The sequence below is a fragment of the Panulirus ornatus genome, chromosome 19, assembly GCF_036320965.1.
Source record: "Panulirus ornatus isolate Po-2019 chromosome 19, ASM3632096v1, whole genome shotgun sequence".
NCBI lineage: Eukaryota > Metazoa > Arthropoda > Malacostraca > Decapoda > Palinuridae > Panulirus > Panulirus ornatus.
Window position 1 is genome coordinate 27640045 of NC_092242.1, and position 27970 is coordinate 27668014.

The 27970-nt window shown below is 39.6% G+C and overlaps 1 protein-coding gene across 1 annotated transcript in view; it reads left to right on the forward strand.

The window, feature by feature from the left end:
• The window catches only part of muskelin (muskelin 1), a 512022-nt gene that overhangs the window by 427373 nt on the left and 56679 nt on the right, over window positions 1-27970 (forward strand). The window contains exons 12-13 of the mRNA XM_071674329.1: window positions 6252-6363; window positions 14641-14780. Coding sequence (XP_071530430.1) covers window positions 6252-6363; window positions 14641-14780 — 252 coding nt within the window. The remainder of the gene's footprint in view (window positions 1-6251; window positions 6364-14640; window positions 14781-27970) is intronic.

The following is a 27970-nucleotide window of genomic DNA, read 5'->3' on the forward strand; positions in this document are numbered from 1 at the left end:
CACAGACATATACATATATACACATGTACATATTCATACTTGCTGCCTCCATCCATTCCCATTGCCACCCCACCACACATGAAATCCCCCCCCGTCTCCCCACGCACAAGGTAGCGCTAGGAAAACACAACAAAGGCCGCATTCGTTCATACTCAGTCTCTAGCTCTCATGTGTAATGCACTGAAACCACACAGTCTCTAGCTCTCATGTGTAATGCACTGAAACCACAGCTCCCTTTCTGCATACAGTCCCCACAAAACTTTCATGTTTTTTTTTATTCGCCATTTCCCACATTAGTGAGGTAGCGTTAAGGACAGAGGACTAGGCCTTTGAGGGAATATCCTCACCTGGCCTCCTTTTCTGTTCCTTCTTTTGGAAGATTAAAAAAAAACAAAAAAAACGAGAGGGGAGGATTTCCAGCCCCCGCTCCTTCCCCTTTTAGTCGCCTTCTATGACATGCAGGGAATATGTGGGAAGTATTCTTTCTGGGGATATATGCTCATATATTTGTATGTGAGTGGATGGGTCTTTCTTCGTCTGTTTCCTGGCATTACCTTGCTAACATGAGAAATGGTGATCAAATATGACAAGAAAAAATAAAAGTAAAAGAGTCATAAAAGAGGTATTCAGAAAGAAAGATGAAAGAAATCCATAGCTAAGTTTTATATATAAATGCACATAGCTTATTCACTGAGAACTCCAGGCTTAAAGCTAATTACCCTAATGAGTGTATGAATCAAAAAATGCAATATTTTTTAGTCTGACGAAAATGTATGTGGCTGAATTAGAGAACTAAGAGTGAGGCGCATAGATTGCTAAAAGAGCTTCCAAGTTGAGAGAGTTTAAACAAGGTGAAGTGGAAATAGCAAGTTACAGGAAAATCAGTTAATGAAAATGTGCCATGGAAGATGTAAGCATACACAGTTAACATGTTAACATACAAACTGCTTAAGGTTAAGGTTGAAGACTTTGAAAAATACTAGCAAAGGTAGTTATTTAATGAGAAGTGCCGACCAGCTAAACTGAAAATTGATCAAGTGACTTTAATATTAAATTATGTTATATTGGAAAAGAGTGGAGCATATTGTGGATGCAAATATTAACCAAAAAAGCAAATATTGCATCTGCAATTGAAAGGGAATAGTTCGAAAAAGATAACAGATATATATGTAATTCAACATTATGCTGGTCAGTCACAAAACTATATTAAACAGTAACTCATTCGACATACTTTTTACTAATGCTGTCACACTCATCACAGATGTTGAAGTTAACTCATATCTCAGGTTACAACTTTATCGAAGTGACTACACAGCATCATAAAGCTGACCTCAAACTTCAGAGTAAAAGTTGATGAAGACATACAGAATGTTGCAGAGGAAACAAGGGACCTGTGTGTAAGCAGAGTGTTATAGGGTGGGTATTGGGGAGAGATTCTGGGAGCATGGAGGAATTTGTGGAGAGAGGTCACTATCTTGGCAAAAATGGTTGTCTTTCAAGATATAGTAGTCCCTTTGATGCAAGGCATTGATTTTGGATGAGAATGTATGGAGTAGGGTATATGTGTTAGAAATTAAATGTTTGAGGATACAATATTTGGCATAATAAGTGGTGATTGAGTGTGAGGGTAAGAGAGAGATCTGAAGAGGATGTGCTGAAATGGTTTGGATATTTGGAAAGAATGAATGAGGACATGGTGACGGGGGGATATATGTCTCAGAGGTGTAAGGGACAAGAAGAGGGGGGAAGACCAAATTGAAAATGGAGTGATGGAATGGTTAAGATTTTGTGCTTAATATGTGAACATGCAGGATGATGAGAGGCATGCACAGGATAGAGTGAATTAGAATGATATGGAATACAAGGGGTGTTTATTGTCAGTGGACTGAGACAGGGCATATGAAGCAGCCAGGAAAAACTATACAAAATGTCTGTGGGGCCTGGTTGTGGATTGGTCTCTGTATTTTCAGTGGATTACAATTGACGTTCATGGAAAGAATTTGAGCAAATGTGGCCCTTTCTTATCATGTTCCTGGTGCTACCTTTCTGGTGTGGGAAACGATGATTAAATATGAAAGATGACGTACCTCAAGTTGATTGTGTACCAACATCGTACGATGCATATTGCATTTAGGATATCAAAATAATTCAACAGATAAGTTGAACCAGTTCATGTAGAAATTACAGTACAGTAAACCCTTGATTTAATTGACTAATAGGGGGGATGGGGTGTCTGTTAACACCAAAAGTCTGGTAAATTGAATGTAACCTTTGGGCCATTTTTTGATATATGAATATATAGTAATGCAATATACAGTTCACATGCTTTCTTTTAACTCCTCTATCACTTGACGCCATTTTGAATTGTAAGGATTGCAAATTCATTGAATGAATAAAGTCACAATTCTCTGTATACAAACTGACCGCACGATAGCTTGAGGCAGACTGAGACCGAAACAAAGGGAGTATACCCGTTACCAAAACAAGTGCGATATGAAATGTGTATGGTGTGGCATTTGAGATTTTTTTTCATTAAATTATTATTGATTAATTTATTATTATTTGCCCAGTCTGTTAAATTCGAAATCTGTTAGATCGGGTTCCTTTAAATCAAGGGTTTACTACAAATTAATGCTTCACGTACACCCTTCTTTGAATGAGACTTCCTTTGCACACCACTTATACTACATGAAGTAAATCATGCCAGATGGCAAATTAGGTGAGTCCACTATGTTGGTGAAGGTGGTGTTCAGGTTTTGAGTGATACATGGGTGGTGTGAGGAGGCCTACTGGGACATGGTTTATGAATGCTAAATTAGGCACATAATTTAAAATAGTAGTGAGGAAATCTTATGTAATGTATGTTGCTGATGCTCATAAACCATCAAATGATACATGTCACAGTTAGAGGGTTAATTCATTTATTTTATTGTAATTGTAACAGAAATTACTTGAGCATGGGTTCTTTCTCTAGTCATGGACAAGAAGTCCACATCAAGGCCTGGCATTAATTTAAATATGGGGAGGTTATTGAAAGGGAAAAAGAAGAGACAGAAAAAGTATTAAAAGAATTTTGGAGGAAGTGAAAAGACTGTCATTTAAGCAGTGCCAGGTCAGAGTTACTGGGAACAACATGGGACGGTAAAGAGTTCCAGAGCTTCGAGGTGTAAGGAAAGAAAAAGTTATCGTTTTGGCCCAGGCTTGAGTTGCCAACAGCCACACAGTAATCATGTGATGATAAGGGATTTCATCTTTTTTCCTTCCCTAATTCAGTGGAAAAGCACTTGGAAGTCATATGCCTTCCAGATACAGGAAGAAATCGTCATATGCCTTCTAGATACAGGAAGAAATCGTTGAGTGTGGAAATAGTGTTTTCATTGAAGAAAGGATGAAAATTAATGAGTTATATTCTAACTTATAGTCAGAATCTATGAAAGGGCTGGAAGAGTATATTTAGAACTTTGTTTTTATTTATATTTATTATATTTTGTCGCAGTCTTCCGCGTTAGTGAGGTAGCACAAGGAACAGATGAAAGAATGGCCCAACCCACCCACATACACATGTATATACATACACATCCACACACGCACGTATACATACCTATACATTTCAACGTATGCATATATATGCATACACAGACATATAAATATATACACATGTACATAATTCATACTTGCTGCCTATATTCATTCCCGTAGCCACCCCATCACATATGAAAATGACACCCCCCTCCCCCCGCACATGCACGAGGTAGTGCTAGGAAAAGAAAACAAAGGCCACATTCATTCACAATCAGTCTCTAGCTGTCATGTATAATGCGCCAAAACCACAGCTCCCTTTCCACATCCAGGCCCCACAAAACTTTCCATGGTTTACCCCAGACGATTCACATGCCTTGGTTCAATCCATTGACAGCACGTTGGCCCCGGTATACCACATCATTCCAATTCACTCTGTTCCTTGCATGCCTTTCACCCTCCTGCATGTTCAGGCCCCAATCACTCAAAATCTTTTTCACTCCATCCTTCCTCATCCAATTCAGTCTCCACTTCTCCTTGTTCCCTCCACCTCCAACACATATATCCTCTTTATCAATTTTTCCTCATTCATTCTCTCCATGTGACCAAACCATTTCAATACACCCCCTTCAGCTCTCTCAGCCGCACTCTTTTTATTACCACACATCTCTTTTACCCTTTCATTTCTTACTTGATCAAACCACCTCACACGACATATTGTCCTCAAACATCTCATAACCAACACATCCACCCTCCTTATGATGATTAATAACAGTTTTATAAATGAAGGTCAACATACGTGAGTACTCGGTTAGATTACACAAACCCAACTAAGAGATCACTACAGTGATTTATATGAAACTCTGTGCAAGAAGAAAATACTGTTTTTGTAGACCTTACAAAAACATTTCACAAAAGTTAGTCACAGAGCTTTCTTGGAGAAAGTGATAGAATAGAATTTTAGATTAAAAGTGGTGGCAAATAGAACTGTCTGAAGAATAGGATCTTTCACCAAGAGTATCACAAGGAATGGCATTAACTTCATTAACATTTCTACTAATGACTTTATGAAGAGAAATGTAAGGAATGAGTCTTAGAATTTTTAATAGTATATAAATGTTTCCATACAGAGGCCCAAGAGGGAAAGAAATATGAAATTCAAGAATCTTAAGTTCAGGAGCTGTCATGACTAAGAAACTTTAGATTTAGGAGCATGTTGATTAGATAGTGCTATCAAGCCTAATAATGAGTGATATAGTAATGCAAACTTTCATAATGAGAGACAAAAAGCTAAAGATGAAAATGTTTTATGTACATATGAGAAGCAAAGTTGAATACTGTTGTATTTCATGGTCACACGATTCAAGCAATTAGAAATAAACAAGCTAGAGCGAATTCAGAAATACTTTATGAGCAAGGCTAAGGATGAAAGAACTTGAACGTTACAGCTTAGAAAGAAAAAAGGAAAGATACATGATAGTATGCATGGCAACAAATTGAGGGCATCAGTGATAATGTATTAGATCTGAAAACATTGTAACAAGGAAGATAAGGAATTATCAGGCCTCCAGTCATACCTGGGAGTATACTTAAAAGATAGTCAAAGATATATTAGAGCACAGGTAAAAAGTTGGAAAGATTATTCGATGAATCATTTAAAAGAAGAATACCAGATATATGGTTGAAGTCAGTCCTTGTTGAACTTCATATTGACTGTTATGTAAGGTGTGTGGCAGTGGAGAGAAACAATATTATGCACTGAGGCAGACATGAGGAGAGTGCTATGTGCTAAACCCTCCTTTCTGGCATATTCTCATCGTAGACTCTCGCAGTTAGGTAAGTGCTTGAATAGTGCATGTGCAACCTTCAAAGACTTTGCAACTATTAATCTTGAAAGCATGTGTGATAAGAAAAAATAGTTTTAAAACCATGCCTAATCAAGGCTATATTTTTATTGAAATTTATCCATGAGATCAGAGGATAACAGTAGAGAGGAGACGTGCTATAGCAGGATTACCATGGAACACATTCCAAAGGAATTTTGAATATATAGGGGTCTCAAAGTCAAATGTGAATCATGTTATAAAAGCTGAGGAAATAAGATATTTGAAGGAGTTTTAGACAATAATGTTGATGAAAATATTTTGAACTTTTTAGAGAGAGCCTCAGTACAGTACAGCTAATGTTATTCAAAATGCTTGGGGAAAGTGGCCTTTTCATATAACAAAAGTACTAGTTATTGCCCATGCCTCTCTATGCAGGGGTTATCTTCTGTGATAACCTTGCACAGAGAGAAATTACACACAGCACTGGCAGATTCTCCTGTTATCCTCACATTATGCAGCTTCTGATATCAATGATCTTATCTAGCCATTCTTTACTTGCTTGAAACAGCTGTGGCTAGCAACATTCTCTTCTTTACATAAACAATCCCATATCTTCAGAGCTTTAGACCTGAGCTGAAGGTTTTGTAAAGCTGTTTTTCTTCTTTGTCTCATGCTCTGTGTATAATGACATCATTTTCTCCATCTTTTCTAAAAGTGGATTTGTAACCTATATGGTTACTTTGGAGACAGGAGTAATGGACCAATATTTGCATTCCCATCTCTCAGATAGAGGCACAAATCTCATACATGATATCTGTTTTAAAAGAAGCATTTCTTGTAATATTTATATGGTAAATGGAAGTTGCAGTGTTAGAAAATTTTATTTTCGATATTTCTTTGTTGCAGGTCTTGTATATACCGTAATGAGCAGACCGGGGAATCTTATTGGAGCAAAATGCAACATGTAGAACCTTGCCCCAGATTTGCTCACCAGCTCGTCTATGATGATACTAAGAAGGTCAGTGTTGCTTCTATTGTCACTGTCTTTGCCCAGTTGTCAGGCACCTGACCTTCTTTCCATGCTTTAAAGCCCACTTTCCAGATCCACTTCACAGCAGGCTAACATCCAGTCTTCATTTCATTCACCACTTAATCTTCATTCCCAGTTTTTCCATTCTTTAACCTATTCACATGGCTGGGGCGTAGATGCCTCTGTATATTTTTCTGTCTAATGCAGCTTAAGTGCATGCTTTGATATTTCTTGTCTTTGCCCAGTTGTTAGGCACCTGATCTTTCCATGCTTCAGAGCCCACTTTCCAGATCCACTTCTCAGCAGGCTCATATCCAGTCTTCATTTCATTCACCACTTAATCTTCATTCCCAGTTTTTCCATTCTTTAACCTATTCACATTGGTTGGGGCATAGATGCCTCTGTATATTTTTGTGTCCAATGCAGCTTAAGTACATGCTTTAATATTTCTTGAATTGGTTACCCCTGTCTTGAGGTGAAACGTATTGTCATTAACGCTTGTAGTAGCATCCCACATATTGTCACTAGATGCTACAGGCTAAATTTTTTCAGTACACTGGTCATTCTATGTAGAGATGTCAGGGAGGTCTATACGAGATCTGCACCCACATGTTATTTGATAATTTATGAAGCTGTGACATCCATAAAAGATAGTAGATATTAGTGATGAAAACCTTTTATAATTATGCTTGTGTATGACAAAAATTCTTTCCAAAATGCCACATATCTCGCTATATATGCCTGACAATACTCTTGGGACATCTAACATGCCCTGGAGTAGATCAGCATCATTTAGGTGTGTAGCACACAAACATTGTTTCATCAGTCTGAGTTGTTTGTCACTCATCAGTTTGTGTTGTTTGTTATTCATCAGTTTGAGTTGTTTGTCATTTATTTAGAAAAGTATGTTCTAGTTAACTGTAAAAACGACCTTATGGACATAACATTTAGAATACTTGAGAATATACCACATGCAGAGCGTACTGTGGATATTAGGACTGATGCAGTGAAAGGGTTGAGATCTTTTTATTGGTCTTTGTCCTTTCTTTTTAATGATTTTCATGCTCCTATACTTGTTTTTCCTTTTCCTTACCTCTTTTCCTTTTGTACTAGTAGGCACATATCTTTCACCATTATCTCCAGTCAGTTATTAGAAATAATATTTCAGTATTTTACAAACTTCATCCTCCTCTACTAGCATTGTCTCAGACTTGTCTACTATGCTTTCACTCCTCACACATACACACACCACTTCCACTCATATTCACCTCCTTTCAGAATGACAAGTTATTCTTTTTCAGATTTTTGTATGTTTCTTTTGAGATCCTCATTTACTTTTCTTGTATTGATATTTACCATTCTTTTAACTTCCTGTTCAGGTATCTACACTCTGCTTTTTGTCCTCAGTCCATCATTGTTTTCCAGCAAATTAAGCTTATCCTTTCAAAATCCTTTCTTTTCTCCAACATGTTTCTTAAATCCTCATTCCATCATGCTGTTCCTTTCTACAGCCTCTCTGACAACATCCAGCAAAGCAGTCTTATGCTGTATCATTTTAACCATAACCTCGTTACGCTTCAACCTCACCCTGAACTGTTTCAGAGCCTGTCAGCTATTCACCTGACTTCTCATGGAAGTAACATTTTACTCTTTCATTCCACAAGTTTTGATTGTTTTTTAAATTTTTTTGTTAATTTTTTAATTCTTTTTATTTACAACAAAATACAGACTTCATATTACTACCATATGAGGTGTAAAACCCCATCTCAACCCTGGTGTAGACTGCACATTATGCATACTGCACACAGTTCATATTCCACATGACGAAAAACAAATTAATTGTGTTTTTTTTTTTCCTCGTTACCATGTGTCTTTATGAACGTTATTTTTAAGTTTTGAATGAATGTTTTTATCATTTGAAGTGTGATGCTCTTCATTACCTTCTAAAGCTTTTTTCTGTTTTTTAGTCTTTTCAGTTTTTTCAACCATGGACAACTTTTTGACTATTCGTCATCTTGCCACAAAGCAATGCTCTTTTCACATCCATGTAATAAAATTATCCGTGCATGGGATTTCAGTATACATTTACAACAAAATACAGACTTCATATTACTACCATATGAGGTGTAAAACCCCATCTCAACCCTGGTGTAGACTGCACATTATGCATACTGCACACAGTTCATATTCCACATGACGAAAAACAAATTAATTGTGTTTTTTTTTTCCTCGTTACCATGTGTCTTTATGAACGTTATTTTTAAGTTTTGAATGAATGTTTTTATCATTTGAAGTGTGATGCTCTTCATTACCTTCTAAAGCTTTTTTCTGTTTTTTAGTCTTTTCAGTTTTTTCAACCATGGACAACTTTTTGACTATTCGTCATCTTGCCACAAAGCAATGCTCTTTTCACATCCATGTAATAAAATTATCCGTGCATGGGATTTCAGTATACACCACAAAGATTGGCATGACTCAGTCAGGATGATCTCAGTGGAATCAAGTTTCTTATTTATTCCATTTAATTAGAATGACTAATTAAATGCACAGTACAAGTTCTTTATTTCCACAACCCCTTTTTCAACATGTTTTACTTTGTTCATGTGAATTATCACTTTATAGATGCTGTATTTCTTCCTCCTTTGGGTCTTCTAATCACAGTTTCATCTACATCACTTCCAACTGGGCATATCCTTTCTTACTTCCCTCTTGGAACACCAACTTTGGCACTTGAGGAGGACTTAATATTCTTACCTGCACAGGAGTTGCACTGAGTTTCTTTAGGACTGGTACTGGTTTTTTAGCTTGAATGCCTTCATCTCTGCTGAGTTTATATTGGAGGTCATTTTGGATCGAATGAAGTCGTACTTTCCTTTGACTGAACTTTTGTCTAGCCATATATTGATTGCTCTTTCACGGATGCATGTCTTATAAGGAGCAGAACTTACTAGTCCATGAGACTCTTGCCCTCTCCATGATCTCTTTTTGACATTTCTGCTTGGAAGTGTAACAGAAGTGTTTGTAGTAATGTAAACTTTCATGAAAGTAATATTTGTTAATTTGAGTCCTTCTTCAGCCGATTACTCTTTCCAGTTGTTAACCAGGAGCATCTTTAGTAACTCCTGTAATTCAAATTTCTCTCTTCTCTGACCTCGTCTGTTTGTACTGTCCCTATCTCTCCAATTTATAATTCCAGTGTTTTTGGCACCTTACTTTCCTCTACTTTGGATGATTTCGTATTAGTCTCACCCCACCTTGGACTATGCCTATGTTCCACTTTATATTTACTTTGCACAAGACCCTCTCTCCCAGTTACTGGTAAAAAGGGCATACAAATCAAGTGACGTATCTTCACTTTTTCTAAAGGGATGTGCTTTTGAGGCACCTCCAGTCCTTTATCTTCTATTTCTTCTGTGTCTGAAAGCTTAAACTACCTCGTAATGGAAGCATGCCTTTGTCTAGTCCATCCTTAAGAAATGACACCTTTCAGACCCTTGTAACTATCACCCCATTTCTCTTCACTGTGCTGTCTCCAAAGACCTTGAAACTTTTCATAGCTCTCATTTTCTTAATGGTGCAGCAAAGTTATTTGAAGTCACTTTAGCTGTTTGATTTGTGTATGGATGGGTTGATGAGGGAGGTGAATGTAAGGGTCTTGGAGAGAGGAGTAGGTCTGTCGTCTCGTGGGGATAGGGGGCCTGGAAGGTGAATCAGTTGTTCATTGCTGGAGATACAGCACTGGTGGCAGATTCAATAAAGAAACTGCAGAAGCTGGTGTCTGAGTTTGGGAGAGAGTGTGAAAGGCAAAAGTTGAGAGTAGATGTGAATAAAAGCAAGAGTGTTAGGTTTAGTAAAGAAAAGGAAAATGACAGGTTAGGTGGAATGTGAGTTTGCAGTGACAGAACCTGGAGGAAGTGAAATGTTTTGGACAACAAGGAGTGAACATGGCAGCAAAGGGAACTATGGAAGCTGAAGCAAGTCATAGGGTGGGTGAGGGGGGGCTAAGGTCCTGGGCACATTGAAGAGAAGTGGAAAGAGATGGTAAAAATGAGTATGTTTGATGGTATAATAGTTCTGATAGTATTGTGCAGATGTAAGTCATGGGCCCAAGATAAAGAAGTACAGAAGAGGGTTGATGAGTTGGAGATGAAATGGTTTAGGACAGAATGTGGTATGAGGAGGGTTGATTGAATAAGAAATGGAAAGGTAATCACATCTATCACTCTATTAATCAACACTCTTGCATACACTTTTCCAGGTATACTTAAAAACTTATTCTTTTATGATTCTTACATACATCCCTATCACTTTTTCCTTTGAATAAAGTCTGTGATTGCTTACATACATCCATAGCACCTGTCCCTTTGAATGTAGGAACAGTAATAACTTTTACCCAATTCTGAGGCACAACCCTCTGCTTCCATGCTAAATTCCATGTCAAATGTATCCACTCTACTCACTCCTCCTTACTTTAACATTTCAACTGTAATCCCACTACTCTATGTACCTTTCCTACCTTCAGCCTCATTATTGCCCTTTTTATCTCCCTTCTTGCTTTAGGCCTCTGCACTTGTATCCATTTCCTTCCATCTTTCATACCCATGCTTGTAACAACCCTGTCTCACTTTCTCCCACATTCATCTGTTCTTCAAAATACTCTTTCCATCTTCCTTTCACTTCCTACTTTTGATTCAGCAACTCCCCTTCCTTGCTTATCACATTTACATTTCCACTCTTACGTTCACCTCTTTCCTTTTTCACCTCCTTTCAGTACAGTACTGGTTTTTCTTAAACTTCTCACCCAACTTTCTTCCAAAAATCATCATCGACTTTTTCTTTACTTTCCTCTCTCAGCTTCTTAACATTCACGTTACATATTTCTTATTCTTTCCACTTCCTTTGCTAAACTTTTACTCATACACTCCTTTCAAGCATTCTGTCATATGACTATTTCTCCTATTCTACAAGCATTTCTAATTTCATCCATCCACTGTGCATTTATGCTTTTATTCTTGTATCTCACGACCATGCGTTCAACTACTAATTCTGCAGTCTTTAATAGTCTTTGTCTAAACATTTTGAACACCTCATTCACACATGACTGCTTTCCTACATTTACTGCACTTTCATATAAATTTTTCTGTCACCCTTCTTCCATACTTCTTGCATTCTTTCTGATTCATCTTCCACCTTGCCAACACTTTGTCTTCTCCACTCTTCTCTATGCCATACCACCACTTCTCCCTGATCCTCACCTTTATCAGAACTGCAAATGGTTAGAATCTCCAAAGAATCGTCTTCAGTACAACCTTTCTCAACATTTCATCCACTGCCACATAATCAGTCAAACCCCTTTTGTTTTTCTCTTTTACCATTTCCCATCCACATATATTTGTGAATCATTTTGTGCTGGAAAAAGGTGTTACAATGAATAAAACCCTCTCACCACATACATCTACAAGATAATTTCCATTCTCATTTACTCCAAGCACTCCTCATTTACCAACTATCTTGCCAATTTCATCACATCCCTTCTTTGTATTCATATCACCCTTTACAACCACCTTCCTCTCTTTCTCACACTGATTTATACTATCATTCACATTTCTCCATAAAAGCTTCATTTCATCTTTACCTCACACAGTCTTCAGATTCATAAGCTCATATACACATACCCATTTGTACTTCACTATTCCAGTCTTTCCCTTTACCCTCACTATTCTTGATCCATTCCATCTATGCTTTGTAACACCCTCCCATAGCAGAATTGCACATCCTTCTTTTGTTTTCACTAATAATTTCCATTCATTGCCATCCATTCCACTCCTTCCATTCCCTTCCTCAACTATTTTTTTCTTTTTCATGGTGGCTGGGACAGCATGGGAAAGCCTGGCCCATTAACACTGTACATATATATACCCTAACCTGAGTGAGGAACTCATTTTAATGACCAACCACTAGGGGTGGATGAACAGCTTGGTTGACTGTGGACCAACTGTCGCAACCAGGTTTTTAAACTGCACTCGACCCTGGTCAGCCTGTGAATGCGTCTCAGTCAGGAACTCTAACTGCTACACCATTTTCACTCCAGACACCCTTCCTAAGGAAATACAATATTTCTTTAATTAGCTAAAGTTTTAGGAGGGACCAGTACTCTACCTCCTGAGCCCTCCCTTTTCCTGGCAGCAGGTTCAGAAATTTATTAGACTTCACCCTCAATGTACATCCATAGTTTGTGTCACCACCTCCTTCACTGTCGAAATCAGGTTCTTGAATTAAGATCCAAAAGTATAATGTTTATGAAACTCGTAATATCTCACTTAGACATTTTGTCTCCATATCCTGGAATTTCCATGGCCTGTCCATTGAAAATCTTGGTGAATGGTTCATTGAGTACACCACTATGTACCCTTACTGTTCTTCATGTTTTGAAGCAGTCTTCTTTCATTCGTTGTGTTGTTTCAAAATAACCCGATTTCGTCAATTGTCTTGTTTCAAAATAGTCTACCCTCATCATATGACCTAATAATCATAGGTACTGTGTGGCATTTTACAGTCATACTTTTTACATCAAAATCAATTACTTTTTACTTCAATGTTCATTCTTGGTGTTACCAGACTCTGCCTGCTCAAAGGTACACTGTGAATGAAAAGTCACCTTTTACAGGACTGTATCATTGGGAGTACTGTGTCAACAAAGAACTTCTCACTCCAAAGGAATCTACCTTCCCCTGCCACTGGAAGTAGCACAGCCTTAAGCTGCAGGAGCCTTTAGAAAGTTCTGAGTAAGACCTGGACTCTTAGAAATTTGTCCTGATGTAATCATGGATAATGATACTGTATTGATTCTTTTTCTCACAGTTAGCATACATCAACTCTTTATTTGGATTTCTGCAGCATCTCATAATGGGGAAGCAGTAACCTAATAGAATTTATCTGTGAAGAATCAAATTCATATGTCCAGAAACAGTCTGTAATTCTCATTCCTTACCTGCTATTGAATTTCAGAGCACTTCTGCTCATCACTGTAATAATATGAGTGTGTTAGGTTTGGTCATATCCTTCAGTCTATCGTGGAAGCCCCACGTAATAAGTATCACAAATTTTGCTTCCCAAAATCTTGAGGTGTTCTATAAGTGCTGGAAAATTTTTTCTTTTGAACTATTCCATATTTTTAGGGGGCTCATTTGCCCAAGTATGAAGTACTACTTATGACTTTTAATTTACCTTTATCTTAGCCAAAGTGGTGTCATAAGCCTTCCGTTTTATCAACTCTACTGGTGTCACCTCTCATCTCCTAACCTTTTGCATTTCAAAGGGTTCCTTTCATCAACTGCTCTCATGAGATGCCTTCCTGTACACTAGCTTGTAAGACCAAGACATGTGGCCTATGACTGGCTGCTGCTTCCCATAGTCTTGTTGTGGAAACCAACCATATGATTTACTATAATGATACCTTAATCATTTCTTGCGCAGCAAATTCCCTTCCTTCACGTGTCATTCTCTCTTCCTATAACCTTTCTACCTTTAGAGTCAGATCTACAAATACCTGAGATGCTTACATTATAGCCTCTGTAGTCTTTTTATAACAGTGCATTGCATTTCCTCTGAGATGACCACAGTTGTCGACATACTGAAATTCATGTCATGTGAGCTCACATGCAACAAAGCATTTGTTTCATATTGGACTTATACAAATCCAACATTGTCACGCAGGATCCTTTTTAATCAGTTTGATGCAGTACTTCTGATATGGCTCCTTGCCCAAAAGCATATTCTCCCCCTTTTCCATTGAGGTTTTAAGGTTTTTTTAAATCTTTAGCAGGCTGTAGATTGGAGAAATTATCACCTTCATTTTAGGCACAGTTGTTATTCTAGAGATAGTATTTCATTTTCCTCTTTCCCAGTATTGAATATCCCTAGTAAGTGCTTTGTGCATTAAAAGGTTAGTTAACTTATGTTGCCCTTCAAAATATTTTGGGAAAAGATTCAAAGCTACTTTAAGGGGTTTAAGTTAAGCAAGTGTGCTTCCAAATTTGATGTCACATCTTGGATATTTAATTGTACACTTTCATCAGCCATGACAGTACAAGTGATCAGTAAATGCATGTTCACAGTCTGTAGATCCATACAGCATTCAACTAGAATTACCCACTAGATTCAAAACTACTTTAAGAGGTTTAAGTTAAGCAAGTGTGCTTCAAAATTTGATGTCACATATTGGATGTTTATGGATTTTTATGAGCATCACTTTTGATTTTCTAGGTACACTACTTATTTGGTGGTAATCCTGGTAAGGCATCTCTTCCCAAGATGCGACTTGATGACTTTTGGTCGCTGCGGCTCTGTCGACCATCTACTCAGCAGCTGCTACACACTTGTATCCTTCTTATTCGGAAACACAGGTATATATTCTTTCTTTCTTTTAAACTATTTGCCATTTCCCGCGTTAGCGAGGTAGTGTTAAGAACAGAGGACTGGGCCTTTTTTGGAATATCCTCACCTGGCCCCCTCTGTTCCTTCTTTTGGAAAATTAAAAAAAAAACGAGAGGGGAGGATTTCCAGCCCCCCGCTCCCTCCCCTTTTAGTCGCCTTCTACGACACGCAGGGAATATGTGGGAAGTATTCTTAATCCCCTATCCCCAGGGATATACAGGTATATATATATATATATATATATATATATATATATATATATATATATATATATATATATATATATATATATATATGTATATTCTCTCTACTTCCCATGCATTCCTGCATGTCGAAGAAGGCGACTAAAGGGGACGGGAGCGAGGGGTTAGAAACCCTCTCCTCCTTGTACTTTAACTTTCTGAAAGGGGAAACAGAAGAAGGAGTCACGCGAGGAGTGCTCATCCTCCTTGAAGGCTCAGATTGGGGTGTCTAAATGTGTGTGGATGTGACCAGGATGAGAAAAAGGGAGAGATAGGTGATGCGTTTGAGGAATGGAGCCTGGATGTTTTGGCTCTGAGTGAAACGAAGCTCCAAGGGTAAAGGGGAAGAGTGGTTTGGGAATTTTTGGGAAGTAAAGTCAGGGGTTGGTGAGAGGCCAAGAGCAAAGTAAGGAGTAGCACTACTCCTGAAGAACGAGTTGTGGGAGTATGTGATAGAGTGTAAGAAAGTAAGCTCTGGATTGATATGGGTAAAACTGAAAGTGGATGGAGAGAGATGGGTGATTATTAGTGCCTTTGCACCTGGGCATGAGAAGGAAGATCATGAGAGGCAGGTGTTTTGGGAGCAGCTGAGTGAGTGTGTAAGCAGTTTTGATGCACGATACCAGCTTATAGTGATGGGTGATTTGAATGCAAAGGTGAGTAATGTGGCAGTTGAGGGGATAATTGGTGTACATGGGCTGTTCAGTGTTGTAAATGGAAAGCGTTATTGGATTATGTGTTAATTGATAGGTGCGTGAAAGAGAGACTTTTGGATGTTAGTGTGCTGAGAAGTGCAACTGGAGGAAGTCTGACCATTATCTTGTGGAGGCGAAGATGAAGATTTGTAGAGGTTTTCAGAAAAGAAGAGAAAATGTTGGAGTGAAGAGAGTAAGTGAGCTTGGGAAGGAGACTTGTGTGAAGAAGTACCAAGAGAGACTGAGTGCAGAATGGAAAAAGGAAGTAAGGGGAGTGGGGGAGGAATGGGATATATTTAGGGAAGCATTGATGGCTTGCGCAAATGATGCTTGTGGCATGAGAAGCGTGGGAGGTGGGCAGATGAGAAAGGGTAGTGAGTGGTGGGATGAAGAAGTAAGATTATTGGTGAAAGAGAAGAGAGAGGCATTTGGACAATTTATGCAGGGAAATAATGCAAATGAGTGGGATATGTATAAAAGAAAGAGGCAGGACGTCAAGAGAAAGATGCAAGAGGTTAAAAAGGGGGTAAATGTGAGTTGGGGTGAAAGAGTATCGTTAAATTTTAGGGAGAATAAAAGATGTTTTGGAAAGAGGTAAATAAAGTGCATAAGACAATAGAACAAATGGGAACATCAGTGAAGGGGGCCTAATGGGGAGGTAATAACAAGTAGTGGTGATGTGAGGAGATGGAGTAAGTATTTTGAAAGTTTGTTGAATGTGTTAGATAATAGAGTGGCAGATATAGGGTTTTTTGGTCGAGGTGGTGTGCGAAGTGAGAGGGTCAGGGAGAATGGTTTGGTGAACAGAGAAGAGGTAGTGAAAGCTTTGCGGAAGATGAAAACGGGCAAGGCAGTGGGTTTCGATGGTATTGCAGTGGAACTTATTAGAATAGGGGATGACTCTGTTGTTGACTGGTTGATGAGGATATTCAGTGTATGTATGGCTTATGGTGAAGTGCCTGAGGATTGGCAGAGTGCATGCTTAGTGCCATAGTACAAAGGCAAAGGGGATAAAGGTGAGTGCTCAAATTGCAGAGGTATAAGTATGTTGAGTATTCCTGGGAAATTACATGGGAGGGTATTGATTGAGAGGGTGAAAGCATGTACGAAGCATCAGATTGGGGAAGAGCGGCGTGGTTTCAAAAGTGGTAAAGGATGTGTGGATCAGGTGTTTGCTTTGAAGAATATATGTGAGAAATACTTAGAAAAACAGATGGATTTGTATGTAGCATATATGGATCTGGAGAAGGCATATGATAGAGTTTATAGAGATGCTCTGAGGAAGGTATTAAGAGTATATGGTGTGGGAGGCAAGTAGCTAAAGCAGTGAAAAGTTTTTATTGAGGATGTAAGGCATGTGTAGGAAGAGAGAAAAGTGATTGGTTCCCATTGAATGTTAGTTTGCAGCATGGGTGCGTGATGTCTCCATAGTTGTTTAATTTGTTTATGGATGGGATTGTTAGGGAGATGAATGCAAGAGTTTTGGAGAGAGGGGCAAGTATGCAGTCTGTCGTGGATGAGAGGACTTGGGAAATGAGTCAGTTGTTGTTCGCTGATGGTACAGCGCTGATGGCTGATTCATGTGAGAAACTGCAGAAGCTTGTGACTGAGTTTGGTAAAGTGTGTGAAAGAAGAAAGCTGAGAGTAAATGTGAATAAGAGCAAGGTTATTAGGTTCAGTAAGGTTGAGGGACAAGTCAATTGGGAGGTAAGTTTGATTGGAGAAAAACTGGAGGAAGTGAAGTGTTTTAGATATCTGGGAGTGGGTTTGGCTGAGGATGGAACCATGGAAGTGAAAGTGAGTCACAGGGTAGGGGAGGGGGCGAAAGTTCTGAGAGCGTTGAAGAATATATGGAAGGCGAGAACATTATCTTGGAAATCAAAAATGGGTATGTTTGAAGGAATAGTGGTTCCAACAATGTCATATGGTTGCGAGGCGTAGGCTATAGATAGGGTTGTGTGAAGGAGGGTGGATGTGTTGGAAATGAGATGTTTGAGGACAGCATTTGGTGTGAGGTGGTTTAATCAAGTAAGTAATGAAAGGGTAAGAGAGATGTGTGGTAATAAAAAGAGTGTGGCTGAGAGAGTAGAAGAGGGTGTATTGAAATGGTTTGGTCACATGGAGAGAATGAGCGAGGAAATATTGACAAAGAGGATATATGTGTTGGAGGTGGAGGGAACGAAGAGAAGTGGAGACCAAATTAGAGATGGAAGGATGGAGTGAAAAAGATTTTGAGTGATCGGGGCCTGCTCATGCAGGAGGGTGAAAGACATGCAAGGAATAAACTGAATTCGAACAATGTGGTATACCGGGTCGACGTGCTGTCAGTGGATTGAACCAGGGCATGTGAAGCGTCTGGGGTAAACCATAAAGATTTGTGGAGCCTGGATGTGGAAAGGGAGCTGTGGTTTTGGTGCATTATACATGACGGCTAGAGACTGAGTGTGAATGAATGTGGCCTTTGTTGTCTTTTCCTAGTTGTCATTTCATGTGTGGCGGGGTGGCGATGGGAATGAATAAAGGCAGCAAGTATGAATTATGTACATTTGTATATATGTATATGTCTGTGTATATATTTATTTATTTATTTATTTTGCTTTGTCACTGTTTCCCGCATTAGCGAGGTAGCGCAAGGAAACAGACGAAAGAATGGCCCATCCCACCCACATACACATGTATATACATACACTTCCACACACGCAAATATACATACCTATACATCTCAATGTATACATATATATACACACACAGACATATACATATATACACATGCACATAATTCATACTGTCTGCCTTTATTCATTCCCATCCCCCACCCTTCCCTGGCACTCATGAAATAACCACCCCCTCCCCCCAAATGAGCATGAGGTAGCACTAGGAAAAGACAACAAAGGCCACTTTCGTTCACATTCAGACTCTAGCTGTCACATAATAATGCACCGAAACCACAGCTCCCTTTCCACATCCAGGCCACACAGAACTTTCCATGGTTTACCCCAGATGCTTCACATGCCCTGGTTCAATCCATTGACAGCACGTCGACCCCGGTATACCACACAGTTCCAATTCACTCTATTCCTTGCACGCCTTTCACCCTCATGCATGTTCAGGCCCCGATCATTCAAAATATTTTTCACTCCATCTTTCCACCTCCAATTAGGTTTTCCAATTCTCCTTGTTCCCTCCACCTCTGACACATATATCCTCTTGGTCAATCTTTCCTCACTCATTCTCTCCATGGAACCAAACCATTTCAACACACCCTCTTCTACTCTCTCAACCACACTCTTTTTATTACCACACATCTCTCTTACCCTATCATTACTTACTCGATCAAACCATCTCACACCAAATATTGTCCTCAAACATCTCATTTTCAGCACATCCTCCCTCCTCCGCACAACTCTATCCATAGCCCACGCCTCGCTACCATATAACATTGTTGGGACCACTATTCCTTCAAACATACCCATTTTTGCTTTCTGAGATAATGTTATTGACTTCCACACATTCTTCATTGCTCCCAGAACTTTCACCCCCTCCCCCACCTTATGATTCACTTCCACTTCCATAGTTCCATCCGCTGCCAAATCCACTCCCAGATATCTAAAACACTTCACTTCCTCCAGTTTTCCCATTCAAATTTACCTCCCAATTGACTTGTCCCTCAACCCTAATGTACCTAATCACCTTGCTCTTGCTCACATTTACTCTCAGCTTTCTTCTTTTCACACACTTTATCAAACTCAGTCACCAGCTTCTGCAGTTTCTCACACAAATCAGCCACCAGCGCTGTATCATCAGCGACAACAACTGACTCGCTTCCCAAGCTCTCTTATCCACAACAGACTGCATACTTGCCCCTCTTTCCAAAACCCTTGTATTCACCTCCCTAACAACTCCATCCATAAACAAATTAAACAACCAGGGAGACATAACACACCCCTGCCGCAAACCTACATTCACTGAGAACCAATCACTTTCCTTTCTTCCTACACGTACACATGCCTTACATCCTTGATAAAAACTTTTCACTGCTTCTAACAACTTGCCTTCCACACCATATACTCTTAGTACCTTCCACAGAGCATCTCTATCAACTCGCCTATCATATGCCTTCTCCATATCCATAAATGCTACGTACAAATCCATTTGCTTTTCTAAGTATTTCTCTCATACATTCTTCAAAGCAAACACCTGATCCACACATCCTCTACCACTTATGAAACCACACTGCTCTTCCCCAATCTGATGCTCTGTACATGTCTTCACCCTCACATTGAGATCAATACCCTCCTATATGATTTCCGAGGAATATGCAGCAAACTTATACCTCTGTAATTTGAGCACTCACTTTTATCCCCTTTGCCTTTATATAATGGCACTATGCATGAATCATACATACATTAAATAACCTTACCAACCAGTCAACAATACAGTCACCCCCTTTTTTAACAAATTCCACTGCAATACCATCCAGACCCGCTGCCTTGCCATCTTTCATCTTCCTCAAAGCTTTTACTGCCTCTTCTTTGTTTACTAAATCATTTTCCCTAACCCTCTCACTTTGCACACCACCTCGACCAAAACACCCTATATCTGCCACTCTGTCATCAAACACATTCAACAAACCTTCAAAATACTCACTCCATCTCCTTCTCGCATCACCACTACTTGTTATCACCTCCCCATTAGCCCCCTTCACTGAAGTTCCCATTTGTTCCCTTGTCTTACGCACTTTATTTACCTCCTTCCAAAACATCTATTTATTCTCCCTAAAATTTAATGATACTCTCTCACCCCAATTCTCATTAGCCCTCTTTTTAACCTCTTGCACCTTTCTCTTGACCTCCTGCCTCTTTCATTTATACATCTCCCACTCATTTGCATTACGTCCCTGTAAAATTCGTCCATATGCCTCTCTCTTCTCTTTCACTAATAATCTTAACTTCTTAATCCCACCACTCACTACCCTTTCTAATCTGCCCACCTCCCACGCTTCTCATGCCACAAGCATCTTTTACACAAACCATCACTGCTTCCCTAAATACATCCCATTAGATCCCCACTCCCCTTACATCCTTTGTTCTCACCTTTTTCCATTCTGTACTCAGTCTCTCCTGGTACTTCCTCACACAAGTCTCCTTCCCAAGCTCACTTACTCTCACCATTCTTTTCACCCCAACATCCATGGGGATAGGGGAGAAAGAATACTTCCCATGCAATCGCCATGTGTCATAGAAGGCAACTAAAGGGGATGGGAGCAGGGGGCTGGAAACCCTCCCCACCTTGTATTTTAACTTTCTAAAAGGGGAAACAGAAGAAGGAGTCATGCGGGGAGTGCTTATCCTCCTCGAAGGCTCAGATTGGGGTGTCATATATATATATATATATATATATATATATATATATATATATATATATATATATATATATATATATATATTTTTTGTCGCTGACTCCCGCATTTGCGAGGTAGCGCAAGGAAACAGACGAAAGAAATGGCCCAAGCCACCCCCATACACATGTATATACATACGTCCACACACGCAAATATACATACCTACACAGCTTTCCATGGTTTACCCCAGACGCTTCACATGCCTTGATTCAATCCACTGACAGCACGTCAACCCCGGTATACCACATCGCTCCAATTCACTCTATTCCTTGCCCTCCTTTCGCCCTCCTGCATGTTCAGGCCCCGATCACACAAAATCTTTTTCACTCCATCTTTCCACCTCCAATTTGGTCTCCCTCTTCTCCTCGTTCCCTCCACCTCTGACACATATATCCTCTTGGTCAATCTTTCCTCACTCATTCTCTCCATATGCCCAAACCATTTCAAAACACCCTCTTCTGCTCTCTCAACCATGCTCTTTTTATTTCCACACATCTCTCTTACCCTTAGTTACTTACTCGATCAAACCACCTCACACCACACATTGCCCTCAAACATCTCATTTCCAGCACATCCATCCTCCTGCGCACAACTCTATCCATAGCCCACGCCTCACAACCATACAACATTGTTGGAACCACTATTCCTTCAAACATACCCATTTTTGCTTTCCGAGATAATGTTCTCGACTTCCACACATTCTTCAAGGCTCCCAGAATTTTCGTCCCCTCCCCCACCCTATGATCCACTTCCGCTTCCATGGTTCCATCCGCTGCCAGATCCACTCCCAGATATCTAAAACACTTCACTTCCTCCAGTTTTTCTCCATTCAAACTCACCTCCCAATTGACTTGACCCTCAACCCTACTGTACCTAATAACCTTGCTCTTATTCACATTTACTCTTAACTTTCTTCTTTCACACACTTTACCAAACTCAGTCACCAGCTTCTGCAGTTTCTCACATGAATCAGCCACCAGCGCTGTATCATCAGCGAACAACAACTGACTCACTTCCCAAGCTCTCTCATCCCCAACAGACTTCATACTTGCCCCTCTTTCCAAAACTCTTGCATTCACCTCCCTAACAACCCCATCCATAAACAAATTAAACAACCATGGAGACATCACACACCCCTGCCGCAAACCTACATTCACTGAGAACCAATCACTTTCCTCTCTTCCTACACGTACACATGCCTTACATCCTGGATAAAAACTTTTCACTGCTTCTAACAACATGCTTCCCACACCATATATTCTTAATACCTTCCACAGAGCATCTCTATCAACTCTATCATATGCCTTCTCCAGATCCATAAATGCTACATACAAATCCATTTGCTTTTCTAAGTATTTCTCACATCCATTCTTCAAAGCAAACACCTGATCCACACATCCTCTACCACTTCTGAAACCACTCTGCTCTCCCCCAATCTGATGCTCTGTACATGCCTTCACCCTCTCAATCAATACCCTCCCATATAATTTACCAGGAATACTCAACAGACTTATACCTCTGTAATTTGAGCACTCACTCTTATCCCCTTTGCCTTTGTACAATGGCACTATGCACGCATTCCGCCAATCCTCAGGCACCTCACCATGAGTCATACATACATTAAATAACCTTACCAACCAGTCAACAATACAGTCACCCCCTTTTTTAATAAATTCCACTGTTGGTTTGTGGTAGGGGTGCGTGATGTGTCCATGGTTGTTTAATTTGTTTATGGATGGGGTTGTTAGGGAGGTGAATGCAAGAGTTTTGGAATGAAGGGCAAGTATGCAGTCTGTTGTGGCTGAGAGAGCTTGGGAAGTAACTCAGTTGTTATTCGCTGATGATACAGTGCTTATGGCTGACTCGGGTGAGAAACTGTAGAAGCTGGTGACTGAGTTTGATAAAGTGTGTGAAAGAAGAAAGCTTAGAGTAAGTGTAAATAAGAGCAAGGTTATTAGGTGCAGTAGGGTTGAGGGACAAGTCAGTTGGGAGGTATGTTTGACTGGAGAAAAACTGGAGGAAGTGAAGTGTTTTAGATATCTGGGAGTGGATTTGGCAGTGGATGGAACCATGGAAGTTGAAGTGAATGATAGGGTGGGGGAGGAGGCAAAAGTTCCAGGAGCGTTGAAAAATGTGTGGAAGTCGATAACGTTGTCTTGGAAAGCAAAAATCTGTATGTTTGAAGGAATAGTGATTCCAACAATGTTATATGGTTGCGAGGCATGGGCTATCGATACAGTTGTGCGCAGGAGGGTGGATGTGCTGGAAATGAGATGTTTGAGGACAATGTGTGGCGTGAGGTGGTTTGATCGAGTGAGTAATGAAAGGGTAAGAGAGCTGTGTGGTAATGTAAAGAGTGTGGTTGAGAGAGCAGGATGGTGTTTTGAAATGGTTTGGTCACATGGAGAGAATGAGTGAGGAAAGATTGACCAAGAGGATATATGTGTCAGAGGTGGAGGGAACGAGAAGTGGGAGACCAAATTGGAGGTGGAAAGATGGAGTGAAAAACATTTTGAGTGATCGAGGCCTGAACATGCAGGAGGATGAAAGGTGTGCAAGAAATAGAGTGAATTGGAATGATGTGGTATACCGGGGTCAACATGCTTTCAGTGGATTGAACCAGGGCATGTGAAGCATCTGGGGTAAACCATGGAAAGTTCTGTGGGGCCTGGATGTTGAAAGGGAGCTATGGTTTTGGTGCATTATACATGACAGCTGAAGACTAAGTGTGAACGAATGTGACCTTTGTTGTCTTTTCCTAGCGCTACCTCACGCACATGCGGGGGAAGGGGGTTGTCATTTCATGTGTGGCGGGGTGGCGACAAGAATGAATAAGGGCAGAGAGTATGAATTATGTACATGTGTTTATATGTATATGTCTGTGTGTGTATGTATATATATGTATACGTTGAGATGTTTTTTTTTTTTCATACTATTCGCCATTTCCCGCGATACCGAGGTAGCATTAAGAGCAGAGGACTGGGCCTTTGAGGGAATATCCTCACCTGGCCCCCTTCTCTGCTCCTTCTTTTGGAAAATTAAAAAAAAAATGAGAGGGGAGGGTTTCCAGCCCCCCGCTCCCTTCCCTTTTAGTTGCCTTCTACGACACGCAGGGAATACGTGGGAAGTATTCTTTCTCCCCTATCCCCAGGGATTTGTCTGCTGAAATGTATAGGTATGTATATTTGAGATGTATAGGTATGTATATTTGAGTGTGTGGACATGTATGTATATACATGTGTATATGGGTGGGTTGGGCCATTCTTTCATCTGTTTCCTTGCGCTACCTCGCTGACGCGGGAGACAGCGACAGAGTATAATGAATAAATAAATAAATATGTGCATTTGCGGACGTGTATGTATATGCATGTGTATGTCGGTGGATTGGGCCATTCTTTCATCTGTTTCCTTGTGCTGCCTCGCTAACACGGGAGACAGCGACAAAGTATAATAAATATAGAATAAATATACATATAAATTTCTTATGTCACTTTTCATTAAGAATTGTTTTTCAGAATTTTGTGAGACTAGTTTGCTTCATTTGCCCACAAAAATATTAAAGAATTATGAAAATAATTTAAAGCACATAGTCCTCTTTTTATTGTCCAGGCTCCCCTTTAGTGCCTGTTAGACACATTCAGTATTACAGGACTTTTATCTTTTACTGGAAGAATCTCTGCTGACAGTCATATTTAGAACCTTTGGCACACTTGTTCCAGCTCCATGCTTCCCTTGTACTCTTTGTAAGATAAAATCCATCAAGGATATTTGTATCCTTTAAATGCTGTACAAGAAGTCTTCCTTTCCTGGAATTTTCAATAAGACTTCTGGAAATAGGTAAATTCTCTTTAACTTATTGTCAACTAGTTAAGTGCCAGTTTTCAAACTTAGGAAATTTAACTTAGGGGAGGTTTTTGCAAATGCCTTACACACATGTGTAGCAGAGGTCATAAATTGTGAATCATGAACTTCGACACAAGGTTGCTTAAAAGTATTGAATATGTTAAGGAATGTGAAGATGTTGTGGTAGTGAGTGTTAGGATAAATGGTACAATTATCCAAGTAACAGTGCCAAAACCTTATTTTGGCTTCAGGATGGTAGAAGATGAGTGGACCAGGTAGTTGCTTTAAAGAATTTTTGTAAAAGTACATGGAGATAGAGGGTGAATTATTTGTAGCTTTAAATGGATCTGGATGAAGCTTATGCTGGGGTTGACAGAAAGTCCTGGAGAAACTGCTATTAATTGCAGTGATGAGTATTTATAATGAAAGGGAATGCAAAGGAATTCAGTCAGCAATAAACCATTGGGTCCTTTTGAGGCTATTTGTGAAAATGGAAAAGAATACAAACTTAGAGATAAGTGAAGCAAAAGTAGAAAAACTTAGAGATTCTTTAAAGAAAAATAACCATAAACTTTGCATGCAGGTAAGGAGACACAAATGATGTCAGTTCTGGACTCAAAGCTGAGTATTTATCAAGTCTGTTGTTCATTATATCTATGGCGCTATTTCAACTACTCCAGCTGGTAAATCATTTCATATGTCGCCAGTCCTGTTAAATAAAAAGTATTTTCCTTCTCTTGAAATACAACTTTTGCCAAAAATAGCTGTGTAGACCTAGATTATTGAAGCCTTTCATAACTATGAATATTCCCTTGATAACTTGGCACATATATGGCTGAGGACTTGTCAGTGCTGAATTCTGAAATAAATGTGGAAATGCTTATGATAGGGGAAGTGGGAGAAAGAATAACTCCTTTCATATTCCAACCATGTTATAAAAGGTGATTAAGAGAGGCAGGAAGCTGGAAGCCCTCCCATTCTTGTATTTGGCTTCTTAAAGATTGAACAGAAGAAAGAGCGAATCGAGGAGTGTTCATTCTCCTTCAAGGCTCAGCATGAGATGTTTGAATGTGTGTGTGTGTGTGGATGTAAGCAAGATGAGAAGACAGAGATAGATAGTATATTTGAAGAAAGGAACGTGGATGTTTTAGCTATGAGTAGAATGGATTTTTTTTTTTTGTTCTAAGTTAAATAAGGTTCAAGGTAAGGGGAAAGAATAGCTTGGGAATGTCTTATGGATAAAATCAGAGATTAATGTGAGGGCAAGAGGTAAGGAATGGGTAGCATTTCTGCTGAAGGAAATACAGGAGTGTGTGAGTGTGAGGAAGTGAGCCCCAGATTAACGTGAGTGAAAATGAAAGTGGATTATGAGATGTGGGTGATTATTAGTGATGAAGTACCTCGCCTCAAGAGGACTAAGGAAGAGAGGATTTAATTGAGTCTGTCAGCAGGTGTGACATGAGAGATTGGGTAGTAGTGATGGGTGATTTGAATGTGAAAGTAAGTAATAAAGCAGTTGAAGTTATGATTGGAGGCATAGGATATTCAGTCATGTTAATTCAGAAGATGATCACCTTGCGGAGTTGTGTGCTGAGAAAGATTGATTAGGAATACCTGGTTTAGGGAGTGAGATGTATGTAAGTGAACTTAGGTGAGTAGGAAAGATGGTAAGAGGCATTATTGGATTTCATACTAATTGATGAGATGTACAGAAGAGAGGCATCTTGTTGATGGAGTTGCTTTGTGGAAAGTGTTAAGAATATATGGTGTTGGAGAAAAGGTATCACAAGCAATGAGGAATTTTATCAAGAGAGTATGGCATGTGTGCAAGTAGGCTGAGAGGAGTGTAAGTAGTTCCAGATGAAGGCAGGTTTGTGGCTAGGGTTGTGTGATATCAACATGGTTTTTCAATTTATTTATGGATGGGATAGTGAGGGAAGTAAATATGAGGGTTTTGGGGTGAAGGGCAGGTCTGAAGTCTGGCAGGGGTCATGATGCTGATGACAAGGGGTGGGGTGGGATGAGAGGGAGTAGTCTGTGGCAGATTTGAGTTTGGGAGAGTGTGAAGGAGATAGTTGAAAGTAGCTGTAAATAAAAGCAAGGTTATTAGGTTTAGCGCATGAGAGAGAGAGGTTAGTAGGGTTATGAGTATAAGTGAAGAAACCTTGGAGGTAGCGAAATGTTTTTAGACACCTGGAAGTGGGCATGGCAGTGAGTGGAACCATGGGAGCTGAAGTGAGTCATAGTGTGGGTGAGGGGGTGAAGGTCCTGTGAGTATAGAGGAATGTGCAGAAAGAGAGGTCACTACTTGGGAGAATAAAGATGTTTGAAAGTATAGTAGTGATGATGTTTTTATGCATGTAAGGCATGGGTTATAGATGAGAAAGTACTGAAGAGGTTGAATGTTTTGGAAATGAAATTTTCGAGAACAGCAAGTAATATGAGGAGGGTTGATCGAACAAGAAATGATAGAGTAAGGAGAGGTGTGGTAATAAGAATAGAGAGCTGAAGAGGTTGTGTTGAAATGATTTGGACTTATGGAGAGATTGAGTGAGGAGAGGTTGACAAAAAAGGTATATGGTTCAGAAGTTGAGGGAACAGGGAGAAGGAGAAGACCAAATAGTAGATGGAAGGATGGAGTAGCAAAGGTTTTGAGTGCTCAAGGCCTGTCATTGTAGCTTCTGTAATGCAATATGTTTCCCACTAACAGAGCCATACAAAGCAAAATACAAGTTAATGAATGACAAGTTATTAAGAGTGCTCTGGTGTATCAGCTGCCCTTTAGTGTCATAATTTTTTACATACTTTTTTCTTTATATGCAAAATGCATATATATTCTTCATAAAAAGCAGTTTTCTGATATTCATAATTTACACTAATCTTGGCATATGAGTTGGAGGGTTCAGACAGTATCAGTTCTTATGTCTGAGACCCACCTGTCTGATGATATGTTCATTAGCCCCCTTCATCTTATCCAA